Source organism: Pyrus communis, chromosome 8 (genome assembly GCF_963583255.1).
Source record: "Pyrus communis chromosome 8, drPyrComm1.1, whole genome shotgun sequence".
In the NCBI taxonomy this organism is placed as follows: domain Eukaryota; kingdom Viridiplantae; phylum Streptophyta; class Magnoliopsida; order Rosales; family Rosaceae; genus Pyrus; species Pyrus communis.
The window spans coordinates 25,192,291-25,219,826 of NC_084810.1; the positions used below are offsets into that span (position 1 = coordinate 25,192,291).

Genomic DNA, 27,536 nt, shown 5'->3' on the forward strand with positions numbered 1-27,536 from the left:
TTCGAACGGAACCTCACGGCTCCAATTTTCCTGATGAGTTGCAGGTTTCCCGATGTGTTTTTTGGCCAACCCTCATTAAATTGGATGAAGTTAGCACGCCAAAAAATTCATCACCATCCCTGGACCGAGATCTTAGCTTTGCATACTCGAATTTGTCATGGATTTGAAGAAGCCCAAACAGGCCGAGACTTCCAAGCCATTTTCCGACCACATTTTGGCCTCGATTCAAGTAAAATCGTAATCTTGTCACTCCCAGCTTCAATTTGGTATATTTTATATGAAAGTTGGTTGTGAAATGGATTTGAAAGAGAGTCGGGAAATTAATGATTGATCTAGGTGATCGGCGATGACGAGGAGTCTGTCGGGAGTGGTCATTGAGCATGACAAGGACGAGAAATAGAGGATAGTCTTAGCTAGTCCCATGGTTATTGGGGGGTCTCACTAAGACCTCTTAGTGAAGGGTTTTGTCCATGCTAGTCCCCTTTAGTCTCATTAATGTTAGTCCCAGCATGGAACAAACACAGTATTGGACTAATAGCTAGTCCAGTCCAGTCCAGTCCAAGTTAGTGAGGGCAAACAAACGCCCCCTAAGCCTCTAAGGTGTGAGAAATCTGCGACTTAGATAGCATAATAGACATGACTTTATTTGCTGAATAACCCAATCTATGATGCCAAACAGAAGATTTCACCGATTGTCCAATGAAAGCACTTGCATTTTGAAAAGTAGAAATATAAATCTAAAACAATTCACCAGGATTACTCTTACCTTTGTAAAAGATTACCCTTGTCAACTTGTCATGCACAAAAAAACTGGGTATCATCATAGACAAACCAATATTTGTTGTCCTTGCACAATTAAGGAAACGACATAAGATTCACAGCAATGGAAGGTACATGCAAAACATTCTTTAAAATAAGAGAGTGAGAAGGAGTGTAAATCAATGTATATCCAAGATTCTTAATAGGCAAACCTTGACCATTGCCTATTTTTATTTTCTCTGAACCTTCAAAATTAGTTACTTGATTAAGAAATATCTGAAGTTATATGGTGAGAAGCTTGTGTATCCATAAACCAAGAGGTAGGATTGGAAAAAGATTTAGATCCTTGAGCAGTCATGGCATTCATGTATGAAGGTTGATAATGATTCTCAGGAATTGGTAAACTTTGTGGTACTGTAAATCCTTGAGGAGAAGGCACCTGATATGAATAATGATAAGCAAAGGGAACTGAAAGTATTAATGGTGGCTGTGGCTGGTCAGAGTAAGTTGGAGCGAAGAAAAATGGTGGCTGTGGCTGGACAGAGTAATTCCTCACATGATAGCATTCCAGTGCAATGTGCCCCTCTCTTCCATAAATTTGGCATTCTTGAACACAACCAGAAGAAACACCATTAGAATTCCTGAAGAAGCAGTTTGGAGTTGTATGTCCTCTTCTATGGAGTTTGGCATTCAGGTTGTAGAGGAGTCATTGAAATAGTATTTCCAGACCAACATTTTCTAATAGTGACATATTCTTTTGGTAACCTAGATAAAGCTACAATAATGACATCATTGTCTAAGATGAATTCACCAGCTGCTGTCTTTTCCCGGATGGATACAAACAAAAATGACATGGGCTTTTAATTAAGATAAATAAAATCTTAGTTAAACAAACTAATTAACGTGTAAAGCCCAAAACTAAATAGTTTATTGAACACAAACTTAGACCATATGAATGCATATGAATGTCGAACTTATTCGAGTGAATGTTTATAAAACTCTTGATATTTTGTGAGTTCGAGAGCACTGAAGACAAATTTAGATTTAAATATTTCAACAAAAAACATACACTAGTCTAAGATGTTATAGACTTAGGCATTTTTTTAGAAATTGCCAATTTTACACTAACAGTAAAATTACAAGAAGGGGGAAACTACACTTTCCACGACAGTTATTTAACCACTGGCACTGAGAGGGCCTGCGGTAAAAAACAAATGTATACAACATGATTCTTGAGGTCTGTTGCAGGAAGCCGATTCAAACTACGGGCCACAAATTGCTGAGTCGTCAAACTCACTTAATTTTGAATTGCTGAATTTACCATCTGTAGGATCCATCGTAGTAGTACTGCACAGCTGGATACTGTGGATAGTGAATATAGCTTGATGCCCACTGAATTGGCTCAGGCTGCTCAGCTGGTTTTTCTTCCGGTTTTTTCACTTCTTCGACACTTACTATGGTGACAGAGCCAAGCTTCTTCTTCAATGATTTAGCCAAGTCAACGGCATCAATTCCGTCTCCGATAACCACCACATGCTCTTTCTCTACTTCTATGGACACCGTGCTCGCACCTGCTTAATCAGTGACTCATCATTAGTTGATTGTTTAATTAATTTTCAATAATTCATATGAATGATCAATGATCATTTGGATAGTCACCAGATTGCTTCTTGATTTTAATGATGCATACCTTTGGCAACCGCAGCAATCTTCAAGGCCTTGGTTCTGCATTTCTCGGAGTTCAGCTGCACCTTCATGACTATCTTTTGCTGCATATACAAAGATCATATGTTGTTAAAAGCCTTTGTGATTTGGCTTAACAAAGGTGAAAATTTCAAATTAATAAAGAACACGGAGTGATTTCGCACAATCTTTTCTCTCGCACACACTCCTTTGACGAAAAAACATGTTTGACAAAATCGTTTCTCTAAAGAAATGGAATACTTAAATATATATACGTTATATCTGAACAAATGAAAACGCTTGCCTTCATGTTCGGGAGCAGAAAATGAGTCTTATGAATCTATGAACTGTTTACTTTATATTTCTACTTGGGCTACTTGGATGCCACTTAAAAACCAATGATAAGGTATTTATAGGAGCTTAATCTTTATAAAGTATTACTTCTTGTTGACTTGTGTGTCCCCACGAAAACGAGTATCTTAAAGTAGGGTTAATACGTACAAAGGACCATCTGCTTGAAAACCAAGATTTTCACACTGGACCGGGTCAGACGCGGTATGCATTTGGTGTACAAGAGACAGATATTGAATTGGCAAGTCAACTGTAAGGTTGGTGTCCTATTTGACTTAATGATTGGGGCATCGATCCTACATTTCATATGGAATTTGAAAAAATATAAATTAATTTCAAGTTTGTAAATACGTCTGCGCATTTGGTTAAAGAGAAAGATATGCCTCAAGTGGACGACCAAGACTTGATTAAATATTGCAAAAGTTTTATGGTGTCGTTGTTTTGTGAGTCATTTCAGATTAAAAAAAAAAAAACTACGGTGGCGTCCAATCGGGTACTACCATCATCGATCAACCCTGCATGTAATCTCAATGAAACATCTTTTACCAAAACCTTGAATGTAATCTTAATTTGAGCCAACCACTTAGTTTTTGTCACTTAATGGAGTGGAAGGCCCAAAAAATATAGAACACATTTTTATTTGTTGGGGCTTAATTTATGTTTTTTTGTCGTGTTTTTGAGAAAGAAGTACCTTAATTCAAAGAGAAACCTTGGGTACTTCCAAGGTGTTAGAGCTTTGTGTGTTTTGTTTTAGTTCCGTAGGAAATGAGAGATAATTAATAGATAAAATTTATCGATCAAAACTTTGAGTCTTAAAGCATTTTGAGTGTAGGTAAACGTTCTTAATCACTTGAATGATAATGAATACATGTACATGGGTTTAATACAAAGTAAACTAAACTTTCCATTTAATTTTTACAAAGGGATATTATGAGGGTAGAATCGAAAAAAAGTCTAAGCTCGTTGTTATCATAGATCTTGCTAATGCGAAAAAAAATGGAGTCTAATTGGCTATTGGTACAATTGATCAACCGTGCATTTGCATGCAATGTTAATTTGAACCACCTGCTCAGTCTTTGTCACTTAAATGAGGGGAAGACCCAACATATCTGGAACACATTCTTATTTATTGGGGCTTTATCTGTTTTGTGCTATAATTAATCCTCATACAATGATAATGAGTACGTTGACACAAAGTAAACTAAACTTCCCATTTAATTATTTAATTTTTTTTTATGCAAGCAATATTATAAGGTTACGTCAAAAAAGTCTAAGTTTGTTGGTTGTCATGGATCTTGCAGATGCGAGACGAAAGTATAAATTGAACAAAACAAAAATGCTCTTGCATCTCGGGAGCAAAAAATTTAAGGACTTATTTGGGACTAGGATTCTTTCTCTTTCTTTTTTCATCTCTTTCCTTCCCCTCTTTTCACACTCTTTATTTTATCTTTATCTTTCTATAAAAAAATTAACATAAGATGTTGACGTGGCTTAACTATAACCGTTCAAATAGAAGGAGAGAGAATGAGAGGAAAAAAAAAAGAGGAGAGAGAATCCTACTCCATCTATTTGACGTTTATCTTGCTTTAATTTTCAATTTTAATTTTTTTCTAGAATTAGAGGACAAATATATGGAAGAAATAGGATATACAACAAGGCGGGAGAGATAAAGAGATAAATGCCACTTTGGACTTCAATGCTCACATAACGCCACTAAGCTCACAAACAAGGGAGGAAAATGACAAGACATCAATTGTCATTATGGGACTCTTCACATATGAGTCAGACCCAACATAAAGAAAGATGAGATTCCATCATAAAATTAATTGATAAATGAGGTGTAGTCTAATCTATTATAAACCTTTACAATATTTCTCTTTTCAGCGATGTGAGACTTTTTACCATTATAAACAAAACTTGATTGTTGCACTGTTTTCTTGTAGGTCACACGCTCCAAATTTTGCCTTATTGGTGGCAAGCAAAGTTGGTGTGTCAAACATAAATTGGATGATTGCTTGTTGGAGGAACTGAAATATTTGCACTAACAATTGGCGACGCCTGTGAAAATTGAACAATACCGATATTGATAAGCGACGCACAAAATTTTCCTAACCGCTCTTCTATGATTTCCCCAATTGATAAGAAAATATGACTTTATCATTGTACATGTTCGCAGTCGAAACGAAAAAGAATTATACCAAACCAATCCCTCAGTGTTTTAGAGTTTTAGAAAAGAGTTCACTTATAAAAAGTCTTTAACATTTCTATCTAGTTTCACAGAGCTTGATATCTAAATTTTGTTGTATTGACATGTATGCGATTATGTAACAAAACAAATTAAACCATCCAATTTTTTTTTATTTTTTTAGTTTTGTCTTATTTTGTGGGTCTTGACTTCGTCTCCCCGCTTTCATCTCTTTATTTTTTATTTAAATTAAATTTTGGAGATGGGGGGCAATGCGTTTTTCTATTTGGAATTAGTAATTTCAAATCGCTTTGAGCGCAAATGAAGTAGTCTACTTTTGTAGTTGAAGGCTAATTCCCGGGTTTTGATTCTTTCTGACTGCTTTGTGCATGTTAAAGAATAAGGCTACTTTTGTAGTTCGACTTGCCTGATCCTTCATCATTCTCATTTATATATAATAAAAAAAATTCAAAGTATTTAATTATATATATATGCTTAGGTAAAAGTGCTTATACTTGGGTAGTCTATTTGCTACAATGAATCTGGAAGAAAATAACTTGGTAAATTACATAAAATTACCTCAATTATTGGGTCAGTCACAATTTCATATCTCATATTTAAAACATTTCAATGTCATACCTCATCTTACAAATTTGTTATAATTTCATACCTTTCGTCAGTTTGTCTGTCAATTTTTTTGTTAAATAGTGACGTGGCTTGAGATGGAGCCCACTCTCTATTAAAAATTAATTAAATATCAAAAACTAAAAAAAATAAAATCATGTAATATTTTTTTTGCATGGGGGACCCACCTCTTATCCCCCTCACCCTTTCTTCCCCATCCACCCTTGTCCCCCCAACCTTCCTTCAACGCCAAAACAGAACCCTCGCCACCCTCATTTCCTCCATCTCCACCTCCCTCCCATGGTGCTCCTCCCGCTCCCCCTCCTCCTACCCACTTATCACCCTTACCAAATTAATCCCTGTAACCAATTTCAAACAAAATACCCCAATTTGACCCAAACCCTAACCCTAAATTTCAAATTCACCTGTTTCGGAGAAAGCTTCAGGCTTTGCTCAAGGGTTTGTGGGTTTTGGTTCAGGGGATGGGAGGCAGCTATGCTTGGGTTCTGGGGTCGAATGAGAAAGAGTTCGATCGGGTTTTTTTGGGTTTTGGTTTGGGGTTCGGGAGAAGAGGCGGGGAGCGACGTTGGCGTCGGAGGGAGGGGGAGCGACAGCGGAATTGGCCAGAAGAGAAGAGAAGAGTGGGGAGAGAATCGATGGAATCGATCACCTACAAAAAAAAATTTCTGGGTTTTTTTGTTTCAAAATTTGTTTGTTTCTAGGAGAGAAGAGAAGAGTGAGAGAGTAGGATGAGTGGCCGAGGAGGGTTGGGGGGTGGGGGAGGGAGATGTTGGCGAGGTGGGATTTGGGTTTAGGGTGGTTCTGGTTTTGGGTTGGGGGAAGACGAGGTGAGGTGGATAAAGATGAGGAAGAAAGTCCCCCATGCAAAAAAAAAAAAAAAAAATTAAATTAAATGATTTATTTTTTTTTAGTTTTTAATATTTAATTAATTTTTTAATAAAGAGTGGGTCTCGTCTCAAGTCATGTCACTATTTAACGGAAGAATTGACAGACAAATTGACGGAAGATATGAAATTGTAACAAATTCGTAAGATGATATATGACATTAAAATGTTTTAAAGATGAGGTATGAAACTGTGACTAATCCAATAATTATAGTAATTTTATGTAATTTATACTAACTTTAAGTAAAAGTGCCTAATTTAGTACCTGCAGAATCTATCATAGTGGTACTGCACAGCTGGATACTGTGAATAGTGAATATAGCTTGACGCCAACTGAATTGGCTCAGCTAGCTTTTCTTCCGGTTTTTTCACTTCTTCAATACTGACTACGGTGGTGAAGCCAAGCTTTTTCTTCAACGACTTGGCCAAACAAACGCCATCAAACTGAGACAAAACCGTGCTTAGATTCAAATTTGGTAGAGAGTGAGTTTCCAACATTGCCACAGACTGAGTCAAAACCGTGCTTAGATTTCAGATGGAATACAAATTAAGAGAGAGGGGTATTATTTATATATATATATATATATTTTTTTTTTTTTTGGACAATGCGTGCATTTTCTTCTTAGCGGATGAGCTCAGTCATCTACTAGCGAATAACGTTCATTCACATTAGAAATTCATAATCGAAAACGTTCAATATCTTAATCTTAATTTGAGACCATCCCTACAAAATAATTTGAATCATAAATTGTTTAGTCATCCAACATTATCAAATTAATAAATCAATGGTACATCATGAATATGATACTTGATGCCTACATTGTTGATTTATTTGATACATTTAAATGATTAAACAATCTCCAGTTTAAATGATATTTTATAGAAATAGTTGTCAAATAAAGATTTAAGGGATTGAACCACTCCAATTATGAAACTCTACAGTAAAGTACGTTATTTGGGAGAATGTAAGTATTACCATGGAAGAGAATATGATATTAACAAGTGGTTTAACAAAAAATACATTAATTAGTACAGTATAATACACCCTTGTACCATACACGAATGTTCTCTAGTTTTGATTGGCTTCAAACATCAATTTAAGCCCTACCTATGTTAGAAAGTATATTACGCCTATGTGTCAATTTTATGTGTTTAAATAATTTATATCTCTATAAAAGTACATACAAAAATCTTCTTATCGATGATCATATCTTGTACATCCCCATTGGCAAACCGAAGTCAAAGTCTTTGAGTAATCAAAACAAATTGATCGTAAAAAGCAGTTTCCAAAATCTGAAAATTTTCCTCGTTCCTTTATTTGTTCTTCCTCTTAACACACAGAGATGAAGAAAGAGAAGGAATGCGAAAAGTCACAGAAGAGAGAAAGAAGACTTTGATATTACAGCAATAACAGTTTTTCATTACATTGGAAAATGACTTGGCTCACTATATATAGTAACTAGGATACTTAGTTAGTAAGTAAACTTGTAACTAACTAAAACCAACACTCTAGGATCATTACACATGTCATAGCAAAGATTATGCCACTTGGTATTCTTATGGTTAATACTTCCAACCTGCAGTCTTTGTTATACATCTTGTGAATACAAATGTGATAGAAGGCATACAAAGTCTCAGTCTTCTGTTTTTACGTAAATTAATATATATGGTACTATCACAAATTTTGAATGAATTCTTTCTTGACGGCCAAACCACCATAATCAACTAACATGGCACTAAATAGGGCTTAGTATTGTGAATTTTGAATGAATTCTTTCTTGACGGCCAAACCATCATAATCAACTAACATGGCACTAAATAGGGTTTAGCATTGTGAACGTAGGGAGAGTTCCTTATATAATTGGTAGCTTGGGCAGTCTAAGGGACTCCAAATCACAATTATATAATTGCCATGTGCTCTGTCTTTTATTACCCATTTTCAAAAATGGCTAACTTAAAATATCATGCATAGGAAGAAATTGAGGTTCCACCATAAAATCAATTGATAATATGAAGAATAACACAACTTATTTATAAACTCATGCAAGGTATCTCCTCACATCATCATTCTCTACACGCCCCCTCACATGTATCTTTCAAGCCTAACACGTGGACACCATAATGGGGTGATGTGGAGTACGTGTGTTTGTTTGGTTGAACTGAACATGTGGAACAACCTGCTTTGATACCATGAAAAAGTTGATGTTCCACCATAAAACATATTGGTAATATGGAGAGTACCAACCTTAGTTATAAGCCTATACAAGGTCCATTCTCACATCAATGTGAAATTCATTCTCAACACATTAGGATCATAATCGTAAACATTCAATATCTTAATCTTAATTTGGGATCATTCACTAGTAAAAAAAACCCTTGCACGACGAAACACACATCGTTACCCAATGTCACTTTGCACGACGAAATTGTAAACTTCGTCGCGCGAAGTCTTGCACGACGAAAAACACATTGTCGTGCAAAGTTACTATGTGCGACGAAATTTTGCGTGACAAAACAACATCGTCGCGTAAAGTGACTTTGCGCGATGAAATTATAAACTTCGTTGTGCAAAGTCTTGCACGACGAAAAACACATCGTACTTTGCGCAACGAAACTTTAAACTTCGTCATGCAAAGTCTTTACAAAAATAAATAAAATAAAATAATTTTTTTTTAAATCTTTGTGCGACGTAATTCAAATATTTCATCCCCTAAACCAATTTATTTTCGTTTTTTATTTTGTAACACACCCCGACCGAGATCAGGGCGTGCTGGCCGCCACCCAGAGGTGACGTAGCCATGTGCACGTGCGGAAGCTAATAAAATAGTAATATAAAAAGTAAGAATAATTAAAAACTAGCAACATAAGGTGATAAAACAAGTGCTAGCGTAAGTGAGACGCTAAGTTCAGAGCATCAAGTCTACAGCAGTCCAAAGAAAATGGTACGACAATAGTACACCCGGAGGTGACCCTACGCTGGTGAGGGTCTGTCAGAAATGCCGGGAAAGCCCTCTAGGAAACCACCGAACCTGCTAAGCAACTAGAACCTGGAGGGGCGCAAAACAAAAGCGTGAGTGGGCAAAAACAAAGCTTTTCTAAAACCATTTAGTAAAATACATTCTAACCCCTCGCCGTAAAACCTGTATACTTCCCAGAAAATAAACATATATACGTATATATAGATATGCCAATCATGCTCGAGAATATGCCATGTCGAATCCTCATAATGAAATGCAAGTGCTCAGGTATAAATCATAACAATAGCATATAATCTGGCAGCCGGAGTCACCTAACGTGACCTGTACGGCTGCATATAGAGCTCAAGTTTCAAACTAAATAACTGAACCTGCCCACGAGTCGGAACCACCTAAAGTGGTCTGTACGACAGGCCTGGGTGTAACATATATATATGCTCTAGTGCTACGATCACGTGAAGGCTGTGCGAATAATCGCGGGTCACCTACGAGTTAGAACCACCTAAGGTGGTATGTACGACAGGACTGTGCACCTAACTTGGATCCAAGCTGAGCGTGTGGTGCGGAAGGTGAACATCACGTGAAGGACTGTGCCCTACTCTGGGCGGGAGCACTAACACCGGGGGTGCAGGTTATGAGCTCTCTAAGTATCTCAAATCACTACTGAATGTAAATATGAACAACGCTTACCTGGCACTTACATGTGCGTCCACAGCACCCAAATATGCATATGTATATATAACCATTGATAAAGCAACTAACGATGCATGACCAATGATAATGCAATGCATGGCATATAACTAATAAACATTTAAATCAATTCTGGGAAAATATAGTATATAGGTATATACGGAAAACCAAAAGCCCACTCACTGGTATGTGGAAGGGTCGTAGCCCCCCTGCCTCGAGTGAGCACGCTCGTCATCAGGATACGTATCACCTATATGCGAAATAACTATAAAAACGTTAATTTTAAAGCACATAACCAACTTCTCGTAATAACTTCTCATACATTGCTCAAAATGGACAATTGAATATACCAACATGCTCTACACAACCTCAGGATCACACCCATATTTTTAGAAAAATTTTCCACCGCCGCACGCGCCCCCACGCGCCGGCCAAGGCACGGCCACACGCGCCGGCCAAGGCACGGCCACACGCGCCGGCCACGCGCAGGCACGTGCCTGGCACGCTGACGGCGTCAACTGACGCCGTAAGGAATATTCCGTTAGTTCTAACGGATTCCGTTAACGACGTCAGGAATATTCCGTCAGATTTGACGGAATATTCCGTCTCCTTCCCCGACGAACCTCCGGCGCTGTCGCCGGCGCCGGAAAATCGCAAAACCTGCAACCTTCGTTTTCTCTCTCGTTTTTCAACCATTTTTCGTGATTCTTGCACCAAAATGAAGCCTAAGACTAGTAGAACACGACCATACAATTTTTAAGGTCAAAAACTACTAGATCTTACCTGTCCAAACCACCCAATACCGGTCAACTCCAAACGCAGTGATTCCGACGTCAAAATTCTTCGAACGAAGTACTCCGAGGCTCCTTGGGACCTCACCAAGCCACCCACGAGCTTTGTTTTCCCTAAAACGCAAGAAAATACGTTTGCATGAATAGTACCCCAAGTCGGACCTCGTGAAATCGACGTGAAAACGGTGATAATCTTACCTGAAAATGGTACAGTTGCACTCCTCTCAACCTCACGAGTTCGACAGTGGTCTTGGTTCCCTCGATCTGCTAAGGTTTGATGGGTTCTTGGTGTGTCCGTACGTGTTCGAAGAGAAAGGGAAGAAATGAGAGCACGGGAGAGAGACAGGGAAAGGGACAGAGAGACAGTGAGAGTGACAGTGTGTGTGTGTGTCTGTGTGGTTCCAAACATGCCAACAAAGCTCACAACGACAATTAAACGTAAAAGAAACGAACCAGGGGTAAAAGTGTCCTTTCACACGCACGTTTTCAATATTTCCGGGACGGGATGTCACATTTTGTACATATAACGCTTAAGAAATTGAACGGTATATATATTTATTAAGTAGCTTTAAATTTATTATTGTAGTTTGGATCGGGTTTTTGTTAGAAAAATATATTATTGTAGTTTGGATCAAATTTTTGTTAGAAAAATGTATTTTAAATTGACGATCGAATTAGTTTATTATATTCACATAGGGTCAACGAGTGTAACTGTAAAAAATCATCAAAATCGGAGTTGAAATAACCATTAAATCGTGATTTTTCGTTTATAACCGTCGAAAAGTTTTGTCTCATTCCTTGATCTCTGAATATTTATTTTTTGCAATTTTTGGCGTATATGATCTCAAACTATATATAAACAGGTTTGACAGTTGGATCGTTGAAACTAGTTTCGTAGAATGTGTATCCCATCAAAACAATAGATTCACTAACACTTAGAGTTTATGTATACTTTCATCAAGTATAACATAAAATTTTGTGGTGTCCATTAGTGTAAATATTTTAAATTGAAAATCGAATTCCTTCATTGTATTCATATAGGGTCAAGGAGTGTAGCTGTAAAAAAAATCATCAAAATCGGAGTTAAATAACCATTAAATCGTGATTTTTCGTTTATAACCGTCGAAAAGTTTTGTCCCGTTACTTGATCTCTAAATATTTGGTTTTTTTTAATTTTCGTCGCACAAAGTGTTTTTTGTAGTAGTGATTCCTACAAAATCATTTGAGTCAGAGATCGTTTAGTCATCCAACAATATCAAATTAATAAATCAATAGCCCATCATGAATACGATACTTGATACCTATACCATTGATTTATTTGATACATTTAAATGATTAAATAATCTCCAATTTGAATATTTTTTGCAGGTATAGTGTTCAAATAAAGATTAAGAGATTGAACCAAAGTAAAATCATTCAAATTGGAGATTATTTAGTCATCTACATATAAGTTAATCATCTCCGATTCAAATTCAAATCCGATGGGGCAGGTTAGACTGAAATTTATAAAAATCCGTCCACTCCCAACCCGACCTCAATCCTATCATTTATTGGGTTGAGTTGGGTTGATGTCTTGTCGGTTTATGTCAATCCAAACCCAACTCAATTTTTAACCCGAATTCTCTCACACACATATTAAGACTTACGCTTCGTATTATTAAGCGAGGTACACTTTTTGGTAGGGATGGAATTTTTCAGAGAGAAAAGCAATTGATTTAAAAAATATTTCTTGTGAACTTCAGATCCATCTGCATGTAGGGAAAAGAGAAAATGGTCATAATCAAGTTCAACTAATTCATGTCATAGGCAATTACATTATGGAGCAAGTGGTTGGTTCTGGATATTCATGAACCAATTCACAGTACACTGGACGAAACTGGGGAGTGCAACAATATTGAACACAGCTTGCCGAAGGAACTGAAGGAGTTGGCTTTTCCACAGTTTTAACTGCCGGCTTCACTTTTTCAACTTCGACTATAGTGCAGGAACAGCCGAGCTTCTTCCTCAATGACCTCGTCAAGCAAACGGAGTCTACATCATCCCCAATCTGTTAGTGTTTAGGCTAGTTTTAGACTAAATTTCTCAGTGCAATTGTTATCAAATCAACAAATAATTGAAATGAGATTGAAGATGATGTATAGAAGGTGAAATTCAGGAAAGAATGGAGTTCATAGCTACTCGAATCTACGTTGGATTCCATCCACCAAAATTGGCTACAAAGTGGGGATTATAGCCGATGCACACCCACACTCGCAGCGTGACTATGATCACGTACTCAACACATGTTTTCATTAACTTTCTAACAAACTAGACATGTGGCAAGATATACACCATAGAGACATAATCTTGAGCGTTCATTACAAGGATTTAAATTCAACTAAAGCTAACACTTAGAACAATTCGATCTTCAACTTCTTCTTCCATGTTGCAGCTGCATTGCTTCAGTGATCCAGCTACCATGCTTATGCACCAAGGCGATCACCTCAATATGATCTGTGTTTGCTCCTTCTATCACACTTTTGTAACACTTGCTTTCATTAATTTTGATACTCTAATTATTTACATGCCAACTATAATTAACAATGAAAAAGGTGAAAATAAATTTTGAATGATAATATCGAAAGGCGCGTACCCTTGTGCAGCAGCTGCAATCTTCAAGGCCTTGGTTCTGCATTATCACAGTACATTGGCACTATCTTCATTGCTGCACCATCAATTTGTGTACAAGATATAAAAATAATGTGATCAATTATACATTTAATTAATGTCAGTTAATTTGAAGAAAACCTTCTCGTTTTTAATTAGTTTCAGTTGGATGAAAGGAAAAAGATATATAATTTCTACAAAATGCAAGAGCAGGAGAATATATATATATATAGGATAGGGAAGGGATCCTTATTTTTTTTTTATAAAAATGTAGATTAGTTGTAGGGTTCACACCACATCGAATTTTAACGATCCAAACCGTTTATTTTTCAAGTTGCACCTCATAGATTATCCTTGCAAAATATTAGTCAAATTGGAAATGTTTAAGACATCTAATTGAGTTAAAAAAAAAATTAACGAATACCTTGTTATATAAGAAACAATGAAATTTTATCTTGATAATTAAATATGCAAATAATTTCGGATTAAATTGAATTTTTGTAAGGATGTATGAATCGAGACTTATAAAATAGACGGTTCGGATCGTTAAAGTTCGATGTGGAATGGGCTCCACACCTAATCCCCATTTTTTTCAAAAAATAAAGATCCCTTTGCATAAAGGACCTAATATATATGAAAAGGCTTACCAGCGGCATTTTGGAGAGAATATTGAAACATTGAAGCTTTAAGTTCTTGGGATGGAAACCCATGAATCTGTGGAAGTAGAACTACATATCGATTACTATGGTACTTATAGAAGATAGGAAGCAGATAGGAACCCTTAATATTTTTCTTGACTTTGTGTTACAAGTCCATATACATGCTACTCCGTACCAATTACATGAGATCGTATCTTTCTTTTTCTTTTCTTTTCATTTTTTTTTTGGTGTGAAAAATATGAGATCGTATATATCATATGGACAAGATTTTGTTTATTGTTATACAAGAACAGTCAGATCTGAAGAGATACTGAACTGAATAGGTTTTCCATTATGATAAAATTAGTTACAACCTCTATTTTTATATTACTCTGTAGCACCCCAGGTAGGTATGATTAATCCACTTGATCTACAACATAATGATAACAAAAGTTACTATTACTAGAATAAAAATGTTACTATTACCATATTTTTTATATAATATTTGTATCATCTCTGTAGTAGAGATGAGATTCACATGTGTTGGTGGCCTCTATCCTTATTAGAGATGGTACAAGTGTAAATTATAAATTTCAAAAATTTAGAATAATACATCGTCAAAACTAAACACAATTACTAGATGTTTATGAAGGCGCAATATTTAATTCTCACAATTCACCTTTGCTCATTGCCTTAAAGGTATGTAGAGTAATTTTTTGTTCTAGCCGTCACACTGTTGCGTAAATTTGTACTTCATTCATGTTATAATAAGTAAAATAATCATAAAATATAATAGTGACAAATATAGTCAAGCCTAAACTTTGTCACAAATTGTGTTAATATATATGCACGTTTACTTTCTTAAAAAAATACACACACACACGCGTTTTAACCCGTGTATATATATACTTCTACAAATCTTGTTATCGATAATCAGATCTTGTTGTACATCCCTATTGGCAAATCGAAGTCAAAGTCTTTGAGTAATCGTAACAAATTGATCGTAAAAAGCAGTTTCCAGAATCTGAAAATTTTCCTCGTTCCTTTATTTGTTAGTCCAACCTGTAGCTATCTTTGTTATATATCTTGTGAATACAAATGTGATAGAAGGCATAGCAAAGTCTCAGTCTTCTGTTTTTACGAAAACTAATATATATGGCACTATCACAAATTTTGAATGAATTCTTTCTTGACGGCCAAACCACCATAATCAACTAACATGGCACTAAACTAAATAGGGTTTAGTATTGTGAAAGTAGGGACAGTTCCTTATATAATTGGTAGCTTGGGCAGTCTAAGGGACTCTAAATCACAATTATATAATTTCCATGTGCTCTGTCTTTTATTACCCATTTTCAAAAATAGATAACGTAAAATATCATGCATGGGAAGAGGTTGAAATTCCACTATAAAATTAATTGCCAATATGAAGAGTAGCTTAACTTACTTATAAGCCCATGTAGGTCTCTCCTCTCATCAATGTGGGATTCATTTTCAACACGCCCCCTCACATGTATCGAATTTTCAAGCCTAACATGTGGACAACATAACGGGTTGACGTGGAGTGCATGTGTCTATTTGGCTAAACATGTTAGACTACATGTTTTGATACCATAAAAAAGTTGAGATTCCACCATAAAACCAATTGGTAATATGAAGAGTAACCAAACTTACTTATAAGCCCATACAAGATCAATTCTCCCATCAATCTGAGATTCATTCTCAACACATAGTGTGTTTGCTATGAAACATTGGTCCCAAAAATAAAGGAAACTAAATCCTTGCCATCACTACGTTTTCCTGAATTTTTTTTTTTCAATACAACAGCAAGAAGCTACGGGATTTTTTTTTTATTCTCTTTTCATACAACAACATTCCGTGGCGATCGAAGAATGTTGTTATCACATATGAAAAGTGAATATTTTATACTCAAAACTAACACTTTGGATAACTAAAACGATGTCATCACTAAATGCTCTGTTAATTGTAAATTATTAGTGAAATTTTTAGAGCCTTGATTTATTGAGATAAAGTTAGGGCCATAATTCAAAGAATGCAAACGGTACATGTATGTAGAACGGGCAAATGTGTCTCAGATCATTTCATCTTTGCATGAGCATTTTACGAATGTGTCTCATATTAGGTTTTAGTGGAAGATGCTAAGTGTTTGCTGCAATCGGTGGCTGAAGTTTCTTGCTTCCTACATCCGCCACCAAGCAAAATGTTTAGCACATGGGCTTGCTTATTTTGCCCTTTATTCTAGTGGTGATTGTACTTGGTTGGACGAACTTCTTATTGTTAACTGTCATTTACTTGATCAAGATATCTTCTTGCCCTATATTGAGTAGCCTATTTCTGTCTTTTTGAATGAAATTTATGTTGTCTCTTATAAAAAAGGGTTTATATCACAAATGGTCCCTGAAATTGACCTACACCATTAAGATGGTCCTTGAAATTGAAAATTAATCAATATAGTCTTTGAAAATAGGTGTCACAAATCAATGTGGTCCTTCCATCACAATACCGTTAAAACTTATGTTACGTGCTGACGTGACACATAAATGGGGCCCACAAGATATAAGAGTTTTTATCACAAATGGTCAATAAAATTGACTCACACCATCAAGATGGTTCCTGAAATTGACCCATCATCAAGATGGTCCATGGACTTGAAAATCAATCAACGCAGTCCCTGAAAATAGGTGTTGCAAATCAATGTGTCATCCCGTTACAATTCTGTCATATGTTGATGTTTAATAATTGATTAAAAAAGTTGTCAAAAACTTCTTTGCACAAAGAGATTATCTCAAGGCAGAGCTCGCAATTCTCCGCGTCACCAAGATCACTGGGGGAGCGCCTAACAAGCTCTCCAAAGTTAAGGTTGTGAGGTTGTCGATCATCCAAATATTGACCGTAGAGTCACAAAAGTCATCACCAATCCAAGTTGTCGCCGAAGGTTGTCTCGATCCTGATCCAATTCGATGAAGGGTGTGAGAGTGTTTTAAGTTTTTTTTTTCTTTTTTTGGTTTTTTTCTAGAGAAGAGACAACAAGGGCTACCATAGATGAAGGTAGAATAATATGGGTTGGGATCGGAGGTGATTGCGGGACTGAGTTTCTGGGTTGACAACTTTTTAATTAATTATTAAATTATTAGACATATTTCTAATTTATTTTTTATTTAGTTAGACTTGTGGGCCCATTTATATTCCACCTCAGCACAGAACAAAATTTTTGACATAATTACAACGGAATGACCCCATTGATTTGAGATATCTATTTTTAGGAACTACATTGATCAATTTTCAATTTTAGAGACCATTTTGATGGTGTTAGTCAATTTTAGGGACCATCTTGATGGTGTGAGTCGATTTCAAGGACCATCTGTGATATAAAAAAAAAAAAAAAAAAGACTTGTGAGACCCATTTATGTGCCACATCAGCACATAACAGAATTTTTGACAGAATTGTGACGGAAGGACCATATTGATTTGAGACATCAATTTTCAGAGACTACATTGATCGATTTTCAATTCCGGGGACCATCTTGATGGTGTGAGTCAATTTCAATGATCGTTTGTGGGAAAAAAAAAAAAAAAAGAAAAAAAAAAGAAAAAGAAAAAGCCAACAAGTATTTGAAGTTCAATTTTCTCCTTATTGGAATCTCAGTCACACACAAAAATACATTTAAAATTAAGAAATCATTAAACGGAAGGGGAATATATATATATATATATATATATATATATATATATATAGACACATACATACATATGTGTGTGTGTGTCAAAGGACAATTACATAATGGAGCAAGTTGGTTGTGGATATTCACGAACCACTTCATAGTACATTGGAGGACATTGCCGAGTGCAATAATAGCTTGCTGATGACGTGCATTCAATAGTAATTGGGTTTTTACCATCATTATCGTCTTTCACTTGTTCCATGTGGACTATGGCGGCGAAGCCGACCTTCTTCCTTAACAACCCCGTCAAGCGAACGGAGTCAACTCCATCTCCTGTCACCTCCAGATGATCTTTGTTTTCTCCTTCTAATGACACTTTGCTCACACCTGCTTTCATTTTAACGATCATCAATTAATTACTTAATTATCCAACTCTAATCAAATATGAATGAAGAAATGATATAAAATAAACTCAATTACATTACCGTATGCAGCTGCTGCAATCTTCAAGGCCTTGGTTCTGCATTTGTCACTGTGCATTTGCACCTTCACTAGTATCTTTTGCTGCATCATATTGTATAAATTAATGCCAAACATATATTGTTAAAATCTTAGATCTTTTATAGAGAACGTTTTAATCGGGAAATTCAGAAGAAAAAAAATGTATTCTTGCCTCTTTTATGTGTAAAAACTTAACAGACCCCATAGTTTTGATTGCATTCAAACGCTTTAACTAGTTATTATTGCTCGAGACCCCGTCAGGAACAATTGATCCTATAATTTTGCATGTGAAAAGACTTAACTGACCGATAACTTTTTCTAAATTTTCAATTCGATAAAATGTAAGAGTAATACTAATGAAATGTTTTAGAACAAATTAAAACGCTTACCTTCATGTTGGTGACTTGAAAGAATGTACGAAATAAGTTTTAAGCTTGTTGGGATGGAAAACTCTATGAATCTATGAATGAATTAATCTGGGAAAGTAGAACTACATATTTATAACGACCTTAGTCCTTGAGTATTACTCCTTCCTTCCTGTTGACTTGTATTTATAACGACCTCAATCCTACCAATTACATTCGACCAAAAAAAAAAAAAAAAAAAATCCTACCAATTACATGGGAGTATATAGAGACAAGTTTTTTTTCGGAATAAGGTACAAAAAGTCAGATCCATATTTTCCGCGGTTTCGCAGACTTAGTCCTGCTAATGGTACTGCAAAACCTGATCTGTCCGCTCAGCTATTGGCAAATAAAAGATTATACATGAACATTCTTAATTCTTAATTCTCTATGTAACTCTTTTTTTGTTAAACCTTCTCTATGTATTAATACAGGCAACCCAAAGAATTTTTCTGTATCACTTTTAGATTTTTTTCCTTTCCATTTTCTGGCATTTAAATCAGTTTTGTTAGGGTGTTTCCAGTGATTGATCAGTAGTCTCAACACCCAAAGACTGAGTAAATCAGTTTTACTAGGGTTTTTGGTAGCGTCAGTAAATTTTCAAGAATACGGTTCGATCGACCACAAAAAAAATTACTTTGTTAGAGGATTAAACTAATCTAGAATTTTCACTCTTTATTTTGTTTCATTGCCTTAGGTTAATTAATTAATTGTACACCTCAGGGAATTAATGGTCTTTTAGATGAGAGATTGGTAGGCGGTTCAGCTCTCAGGGAATTAATGGTTTTTAGATGAGACATTGGTAGGCGGTTCAGCTTTGCAAACTCACAACTGGTGGGATGCTATCCACACACAGTTTTGTACTTCTACATACCTTTTTCAATTTTTAGTCGTCAGATCAAACGAATTGAAGAAGATCAAATAAAAAAAATTAACAAGAGATGTGTGAGAGGTACAAATGGGAGTGCAGATAGCAACACCCCGTACATATCAGGCTGTGGAAAGAATTGATTGTACGTGGTTTTGATCCTTGTATGAATACTTTCTTTGTGTACGAGTTAAGGTTCGAACGGGGGTCTAACAATACTGATTGATGAGATCACGATTTACTTTAGACATATATAGTGAAGTAATCATTATAGTCTTCTAATAATCCAAAAAAACTCGTTAAAGATCTTTTACAGTGTGAAATCCCCTTTTTTCCAGCATACCGGATATCCATGACTACAAGTTCATTTTTCAAACCCTGCAATGCACCTTCTACATACAACAGCAATATATATATGGAAAAGAAAATATTAGTCAAGGTCTTTTTCTGATTAATAAAAAAAAAGTCAAAAGTCTTATTTTTCCAAATAAAAAATAATATGGCACGATCATAAATTTGAGTGGAAATTTTTTATTTTGGGGAGGTGGGGTGGGGTGGAGGAAGATCCATATTTCCCAGCCTCCAGGGACAGATTTTCGAACATATTTGTGACTATGTCAAATGAGATATTCCCATAAATATATGCAAATTGTAAAAATAAACATATATATGATTCACAATAAGTAATGCAATATGACAAGTGAAAGGTGATTGATTATTTTTCTTGACTTCCAAACAAGACAACCTCCACAATATAGGATATCTCCCACATGCCTACGGCCACATTTTAGTTGGATGATGACCCCAACCAGTTGTGAGATATTAAATTGTTCAGTTGCTATATTCTATGCCCTCAGGCATGCACCAACTCGCACCATTTGCTACTTTGACGACGTGTGGAAGCATAGACTGCATAGTACCAATCATTCTATCCTATATATCGAAAAGATTAAGATAATGAAATTTTCTTTACAATTGTCTATGTACGATATGTTGTCAAATTATGTATGAGTACATAAAGACATGTAATTTCATCTAGTTTCTAACAACACAACGTGCTTAATATCCAGTAAGACGTTATGTATCCTAATGAACATAAGGTGTTGTTGTCATTCTAAAAATTTATTGTGCACTTCAAGCTTTATATATTTAAAAAGAAAATTACATTTATGAGGAATGCACATTGAGTTTTTTGAAGTGTCAATAACAAAATCCTAAACTATTGTTGTAAATATTGTTAATTGCGTAATTCTCCAGTTTAGTCATTGTGTAATAGTTAAATGATTTTTTTTTTATAGGTAAAATAGGAAAACTTAGAAATATCCACCAAGTAAACCATAAGCATATAAATAGACATCCTAATGAAAAATACACTCTCAATCTCCATAAGCCTATGTGTGGGTAAGCTCGCATGGCCACATTGTCCGGGTGTAGGGACGCTACAAGGTGTCCCAGTTTCGGGTTGTTTTTTCTAACTCAAAATGAATTCATTTTAGAGTAAAGACTTCTGTTGACTTGCTGTATACAACTTAAGAGAACCCTATCGTTGTTGGCGCAAGATATCTGGGGAAAACACCATTTTTGTGGCTGAAGCTCTGGCACTCGGGACGCCCTTTGGACTGCAAAAGGAAGGGGATACAAGAGCGTGTGTTGAAGGTGACTAAATTAGTCATTGGCGCCATTAAAGGCTCCTACTCAACTCCTTGGAGGTCGAAGACATTAAGTGGTTAATGACTTCCTTTGACTCTTTTCCGTATTTATGTGCTTATGGAGGCAAATTCCTTGACGAATGTAGTCCCTAGGACTGATTTTAGTTTTAGTAACTTCCAAAATTGGGATAGAGCCTTGCCCTTAGTGGCAAGGAAAACTTTCTTATCTGATTGTATTGGAATTGGATTTAATCATGGTCACACTATTTAATACTTATTTTATTTTCTTGAGCAAAATAAAAAAGACGGGGCGTATGTGTGGTTAGGCCTGCAAGGCCACATTGTCGAGGTGCAGGGACGCTAGAAGTTGTACCAGTTTCGGGTTGTTTTTGTGTTCTTTTGTCCGACAGTTGCACCTAAGATGGGTCGTCTTGTGTCTGTATCCATGCGGTTACTCCGATAGTCGAACCTTAGAATTTGCTCACAATTTAATGTGTTTTTGTAACTCAATGTGGGCCCCATTTAGAATGAGAGTAGAACTACCATGGACTTGATTTGGGTAGCTAAACTTTAATGGGCTACTCAATTCGACCCACGAAATCTGGTGCCGTGTTGATCTATCATTAATTTAGGGGGGCTATTTGGGATTTTCAAGAGTCATTACGTAACTTTTTCTTTTTTTGTCGAAAGACTCATTACATAACTTATTCACGGGAGATTTTTTGTGTATTCGAAACATGTGCATATATATCATATTTTATTATACAAGTGAAGAGACACTTGAAATAAAAAATTTCTTCCGCTTGTATAATAACACTAACATACAATTCCGTATTTTGAGCGCAAACTCTCTCCTTATTCACAACGTGAATGGCCCCGTCTCCTACCTTCCGTAGCAGATCGCACTAGAGTAGAGTTCCGCTGTACCAATCCACCCAGCTGCCAGCCTGACCTAAAGCATTCATGATTGGCATGGCTTTTGGGGTATATGAATCAAGGAAATTACAAATTTTAAGGATCTTTATGCAGCACTAGTTCTAATTACTTGACGGTACACTTTTGGTGGGTGATTTTAACGCATTTGTTTAGCTTGTTGTCATCCGAAAATATTCAATTTAGAGTGCCATTAGTTTTGAAATGAGTGATAAATCTGCTTGTCTTATAGGAAAATTATGTGTCCTACCCATCACATGATAATGTTTTAAATATTTGGACGATTAAGCATCAACACATGCAAAAAATAAGTGTCGCGGAGGTGAGAATGCTTCGTTGGATGTGTGGATACATGAGAAAGGACATGATTAAGAACGATGATATCCGAGGTAAAGTAGGAGTTTGGACATGTGAACTGAAGACCTACAAATGCTCCGGTTAGAAAATGTTATTATGAAATAGAGGTTTAGGCAAAATGAGTAGAAAAAGACCTAGGAAGACTTGGAAAAAGACTAAAAGACATAGAGTACTTAGAGCTAACGGAAAACTTGACGTAAAATCGAACCCAGTGATGTTTTAGAATTCATCCAACTGATCCCACTTAGTAAAATGAAACTTTGCTGTTTCTTATGTTTAAAAAAGTAGGAAAAGACAAAAGAACAAATAGTTCATGCTCCCATGATAGTTAGTTGATTACACATGACCTGCTTACTTTTGAATCTTTTTGTCTAATATTTTCTGCGCTGTCTTTATAGAAGGCCTAACTTTCGACCTTCCTTAGTGGCTAAACAAATCATAAGCTCCAAACCCCTCGATCTGGTTGATCTTTTTGGATTGCTTCGAGAGCCAACACTTATGCTCACATGTGCTTATGGTATAATTGTTTTCATTAGAAACAAGTAGAAATTTTTAAAAAATAAAAAATAAAAAAATTCAGTTGCAAAAAAATATTTAACTTGTCAAAAAAATATAACTGTTTATGCTAAACGCAATGGAAAACTGTTTTAGTTGTCAAAAAAATATTTTTAGCCCTCTTAAATCAGTTGCAAGCAGGCACTACATCTAACCACTCACAACTTCGACTGGTCTAACCAATCAAATGACAAAAGTGCTTATAATCAAAGCACTTTGCAGAACAAGGCGACTTCTGTTTAGGACTTTTCCACACAGTGCTTGCAAATTGAAATCAGCAGTTTCAAAAGCAAAACCATTCAAACCACAAACATCTACAAGTTTCCCACCTTTAGCTCCACCTAAACCCCCTTTTGCAAATACCAATACAAACAAATTGGTCCCACTTCTACCCCTCAATCAAATGCTTCTTTTCCTTTACTTGCTTTAACCAATTAACTAATCTATTTAAACAAACAATTATCTTCATCTTCCCCCTTCATTACTTGGTTCAGCTGTTTTGCTTCTCGTTGTTTTCCAGAGATGTTTGCCCTTCAACCTCCACCGCCGTCCCCAATTCCACCTTCACCGCTACCTCAACCTCCGCCCCAACGGCATAGCAGACGCCCGCCCCCATTCCCAAGGCCAACGACACCAATCTCCCTCAGCCAAATCATCATATCAAAGCGTGCTGCGAATGGAGAAGCTCCAGCACCTGATGCAGAAAACCTTAATTCAAGTAAACCAACAAAGCAAAAAATACTCCGGCAACCTCAACGGACAAATCCGCTTGTATGGTGCTGTGCAATTGCATGTCTCATATTTAGTGTTATTCTTATTTTCTTTGGAATTGCGAGTTTGATACTTTTCTTAGTTGTTAAACCAAAAACTCCATCGTTTGACATCCCCAATGCAAGCCTCAACACCATCTACTTCGACTCACCTGAATATTTCAACGGCGACTTCACTTTCCTCGCAAATTTCTCCAACCCTAATCGGAAACTCGATATAAGATTTGAGTATCTGGTTTTGGAGCTTTTCTTTTCTGACAGGCTCATAGCAACTCAATCTCTTGCACCTTTCACACAAAGACCTGGAGAAGGAAGGGTGGGATCAGTTCGCTTGATATCGAGCTTGGTTTACCTTCCTGTCAATCATGCTGTGGCACTTCAAACGCAGGTGCTGAACAATCAAGTTAACTATAATATGAGAGGAACATTTAAAGTGAGAGCCAGTCTAGGTATGATCCATTTTTCTTACTGGTTGCATAGCAGATGCCAATTACAGATGACAGGTCCGCCGAGGGGTGTTTTAGTTGCAAGAAGTTGCAAATCTAAAAGATGAAGATCCAGGAGCATTCTTTCCTGGTATCTTCCTTCTATGTTCCTAGTATGTCTACTTTGAAACCTAAATGTGTAAAGGTCATACGAGCTATATAAATATGATAAATGAGCATTCTTTTCTACAAACTTATGAAAGTCCTTTTCTTTTCTGTTTTTGCATTCGGACATTCGGTTGGTTGTATCACAAATCCATTAGTAATAAAACCTAAAGAAGGACACAATTTATCATCTAGAACAAATACAGTGCTAAAGATATGGGACTAAAGAACAAAGGAAACCCGATAGCCTCGTCTGCAGAACGGAAAAAGAAAAGGTCTGCTGAATTGGAACTTTGTTTGAGGACAGGAAGCACTAGACTTCTACTTGTGGAAAACTCTAGCAAGAGATGTATGGAGATTCAAATAGGATCCTGCAAAGATTTACACATAACTTCTCCCTTGTTTTAACACTGACACATTATTCTGCTATGGTGCTCCATCACTGCACTACCGCTTTCATATGTTTACTTAATTAAAAGAATTCATATGAAAAGCAATGTTCGGTTCAAATTTTTACAGAAAGTTAGCTAGACAACGAATCACAACAACAGTTGGAGAATCCAGCAACAGGTTTGTGTTTGTGGGGGGTACTTTTCTAGATAGCTCCTGTCCAAAGTGTCCTAATCAGAAATCACCTAATACACTACAACTTTTAGATCCATCAACAGTTTATATAATCAGAAAAGATATAAAGAAATTGATTTGTAGTTTAAAGAAACACCACAAGATAACAGTCCGATGTTCAATACGACTATGTAGTAGACAATCAATCATGTTACTAATGGACAGCTTGTGGCTGGAGCGTAGCCAGCAGATGAAAACTAGCACAGCCTCTATACTTTGTACTAGAATTTCTACCAGACAACAATACATATCTAAACTGCCTTACAAAGAGATTTAGTCTGCAAATTTACGGTTACCATTACAATTATTGATCTCCCTAAGTGCTATATCGTTACGTTTCATTATTTGCTTTAAAAGCATATCCATTGTCATATACCAAGTCAATCAAAGTTCGAAAGAATCACAAAGACAACTAAAATATATAGCTAGTTCGCGAGAATGTTGTCACCAATATGTAATTCAATTATGCATTGTAATGATTCAAGGCAGCAATGTTCACATTCTAACAAATCTTATGAGCACTATGTGTACAACAGTTCTGAAAATTCAGACCAACAGCCTCATTATACGATCATCAAGCAAAATATAAGAACAAAAATTAAAAAATATGAACCTCTTTTACATGAGAAACCCGGAGCCGTGCCTTCACCCTCCACTCACTTCAGACGGTGTTTTCGCCACAATCGACAATGCATGTAGTCCACTTTGCAATTCTTCTTGCAACAAACCATATATAAGCCTATGCCTCTTAACCAAACTCTTCCCTTCAAACTCCTTAGACACAACTCTCACATTGAAATGCGTCTCCCCATCACCACTTCCTCTAACCCCGGCATGCCCGGCATGTTGATAAGAGATGTCTTCCACTTCCAATTCCACAGGACTTAACTCTCCCATCAATTTCTCCTGAATTATCTTCCCTCTGCTTCCCAACTCACCTGAATCTGCCACATTTTCGCTCATTTCACTCGCTACCAGTTCCAATTGCTTAACATTTTCTCCAGAACTCAATCCAATATCCTCACCCTCAATCCCACCATCAACTCTCAAACCCGAATTCGAATTCGAATTCTTTTCCCCACCCACTTCAGAATCCACTCCAAGCTCCAAACTTTTGACACTATCTTCAATTTTTGCTGTGAAACGCTCACTCTCCCCTCCATTTTCTTCCTCCACAAGCAACTCCTTCGCCTTCCTCTGCATCAACCTCAACATATTCACAAACCCATTATTCCTCGATGGCGTCAAGCTCTGCTGCAGCCCCAGAAGCACCGCGAAATCGGGCGAAACCCGCAAAACCTCATCCACCTGGCGGCCAGATAACCCGCCAACTAGCAAAGCAGCGAGCCCCTTGGTGAGGACCGAGTCGGAATCGGCCTCGAAAAACACATTCTTGTCCGAATCAAGATACGCCCTGACCCACACCTGAGAGACGCATCCCTCCACTTTGTTCTGCTTCGTCTTGAATCGATCATCCAACGGCTTCAAATTCTTGCCGTAGAACAGGAGCTGCTCGTACTTGGCCTTGGGGACCTCTACGGACTGGAAAAGCTTGACGATTTCCTGGAGCTTTGGAGGAAGGTCCTCGACCGGCTGCAGGGACGTGGAGCTCGAGGCGGATGCGGACGGCGGCGTAGGGGAGGAGGAGGATATGGTGGGGATTCTTTGGAAAGTGATGTGCCTTTGGGGGAAAGACAGAGATGGGGGTTTTGGGGTCTTAGGGTTGAGAATTGAGGTAGGGATTTTGGTGGTGAATAATCGAAACGACGATGAGATTGAAGAAGACGACGACATTTTTGGAGGAGGAGAGCGAAGAGAAGAGAGGGACACAGTGGCAGATTCAGAGAATTGAAGTAGATGGACTCAAAACTCCCCGTTTTGTCTTTTACTAGTGAGCTGTTTATATGTTTTCTGGGCCTTGAGTCTCATAGTACCAAAAAAATGAAAATAAGTCCAGTGGAATATAGGGTTTGATATAAATTCTCTCTGCATGACTTCCATTCTTGGTTAAGCGGGCATGTTGACAACACTGCATAAGTATTTGTCTCTAGTTTGATAACATGATATTTACAACAACAATTAAGCTTTATATCACCAAATGAAGTCGGTTGTATGAATCTTAGAACTTACTGCGCTCAGTTTTGTGCCAAGTATTCTATTAGCTTCAAGTTATCTATATATTTTCTTCCAGTCTCTTTTCAAATCTTCCAAGATATTCCTTTGCTCCATTTACCTTGTGTCTATATCTCATAGTCGTATCTTCTAATGAAATCATATGTAGATCTTTCATTCGCATGTCCAAACCAATATAACTGATTTTTCTATTAAATGATTGTTATGAAAGTTGTACTCCTC

At 36.6% G+C, this 27,536-nt stretch overlaps 4 protein-coding genes across 5 annotated transcripts; 1 reads left to right on the forward strand and 3 right to left on the reverse strand.

The window, feature by feature from the left end:
• Positions 1-1,781: 1,781 nt before the first annotated feature.
• On the reverse strand, positions 1,782-2,814 carry LOC137741329 (heavy metal-associated isoprenylated plant protein 47-like). Of its 2 annotated transcripts, XM_068481049.1 has the most exons (3): positions 2,747-2,814; positions 2,450-2,528; positions 1,782-2,330 (listed from the first exon to the last, which is right to left on the reverse strand). In XM_068481049.1, the coding sequence occupies exons 1-3, from the start codon at positions 2,750-2,752 to the stop codon at positions 2,077-2,079; spliced, it is 339 nt and encodes a 112-aa protein (XP_068337150.1). In that variant the 5' UTR covers positions 2,753-2,814; the 3' UTR covers positions 1,782-2,076. The 2 variants fall into 2 exon arrangements, with proteins under 2 accessions (XP_068337150.1, XP_068337151.1); XM_068481050.1 differs by lacking the exon at positions 2,747-2,814 and having other exon boundaries at positions 2,450-2,712.
• A 3,951-nt stretch (positions 2,815-6,765) lies between these two features.
• On the reverse strand, positions 6,766-18,500 carry LOC137741596 (heavy metal-associated isoprenylated plant protein 47-like). The gene is made up of 3 exons (XM_068481290.1): positions 18,416-18,500; positions 18,256-18,317; positions 6,766-6,951 (listed from the first exon to the last, which is right to left on the reverse strand). Exons 1-3 carry the CDS (start codon positions 18,498-18,500, stop codon positions 6,766-6,768), a joined length of 333 nt encoding a protein of 110 aa, XP_068337391.1.
• Positions 18,501-23,296: 4,796 nt separating this feature from the next.
• LOC137742037 (NDR1/HIN1-like protein 10) lies at positions 23,297-25,826 on the forward strand. The gene has a single exon (XM_068481770.1). It carries the CDS (start codon positions 23,720-23,722, stop codon positions 24,518-24,520), a length of 801 nt encoding a protein of 266 aa, XP_068337871.1. The 5' UTR covers positions 23,297-23,719; the 3' UTR covers positions 24,521-25,826.
• Positions 23,756-27,352, reverse strand: LOC137742036 (sufE-like protein 1, chloroplastic/mitochondrial). The gene is made up of 3 exons (XM_068481769.1): positions 25,795-27,352; positions 24,120-24,269; positions 23,756-23,891 (listed from the first exon to the last, which is right to left on the reverse strand). Exon 1 carries the CDS (start codon positions 26,973-26,975, stop codon positions 25,827-25,829), a length of 1,149 nt encoding a protein of 382 aa, XP_068337870.1. The 5' UTR covers positions 26,976-27,352; the 3' UTR covers positions 23,756-23,891; positions 24,120-24,269; positions 25,795-25,826.
• Positions 27,353-27,536: the final 184 nt, after the last annotated feature.

Bases quoted from the DNA above. Each gene is read 5' to 3' on its own strand.
- LOC137741329 (XM_068481049.1), bottom strand. The intron at 2,331-2,449 runs GTATGCATCATT...CTGATTAAGCAG, and splicing joins GATTGCTGCGGTTGCCAAAG to GTGCGAGCACGGTGTCCATA.
- LOC137741596 (XM_068481290.1), bottom strand. From the start codon at position 18,500: ATGCAGCAAAAGATACTAGTGAAGGTGCAAATGCACAGTGACAAATGC. The intron at 18,318-18,415 runs GTAATGTAATTG...AAATGAAAGCAG, and splicing joins GATTGCAGCAGCTGCATACG to GTGTGAGCAAAGTGTCATTA. The intron at 6,952-18,255 runs GTTGACTCCGTT...GTTTTGTCTCAG, and splicing joins TGGAGGTGACAGGAGATGGA to TTTGATGGCGTTTGTTTGGC.
- LOC137742037 (XM_068481770.1), top strand. From the start codon at position 23,720: ATGTTTGCCCTTCAACCTCCACCGCCGTCCCCAATTCCACCTTCACCG.
- LOC137742036 (XM_068481769.1), bottom strand. From the start codon at position 26,975: ATGTCGTCGTCTTCTTCAATCTCATCGTCGTTTCGATTATTCACCACC.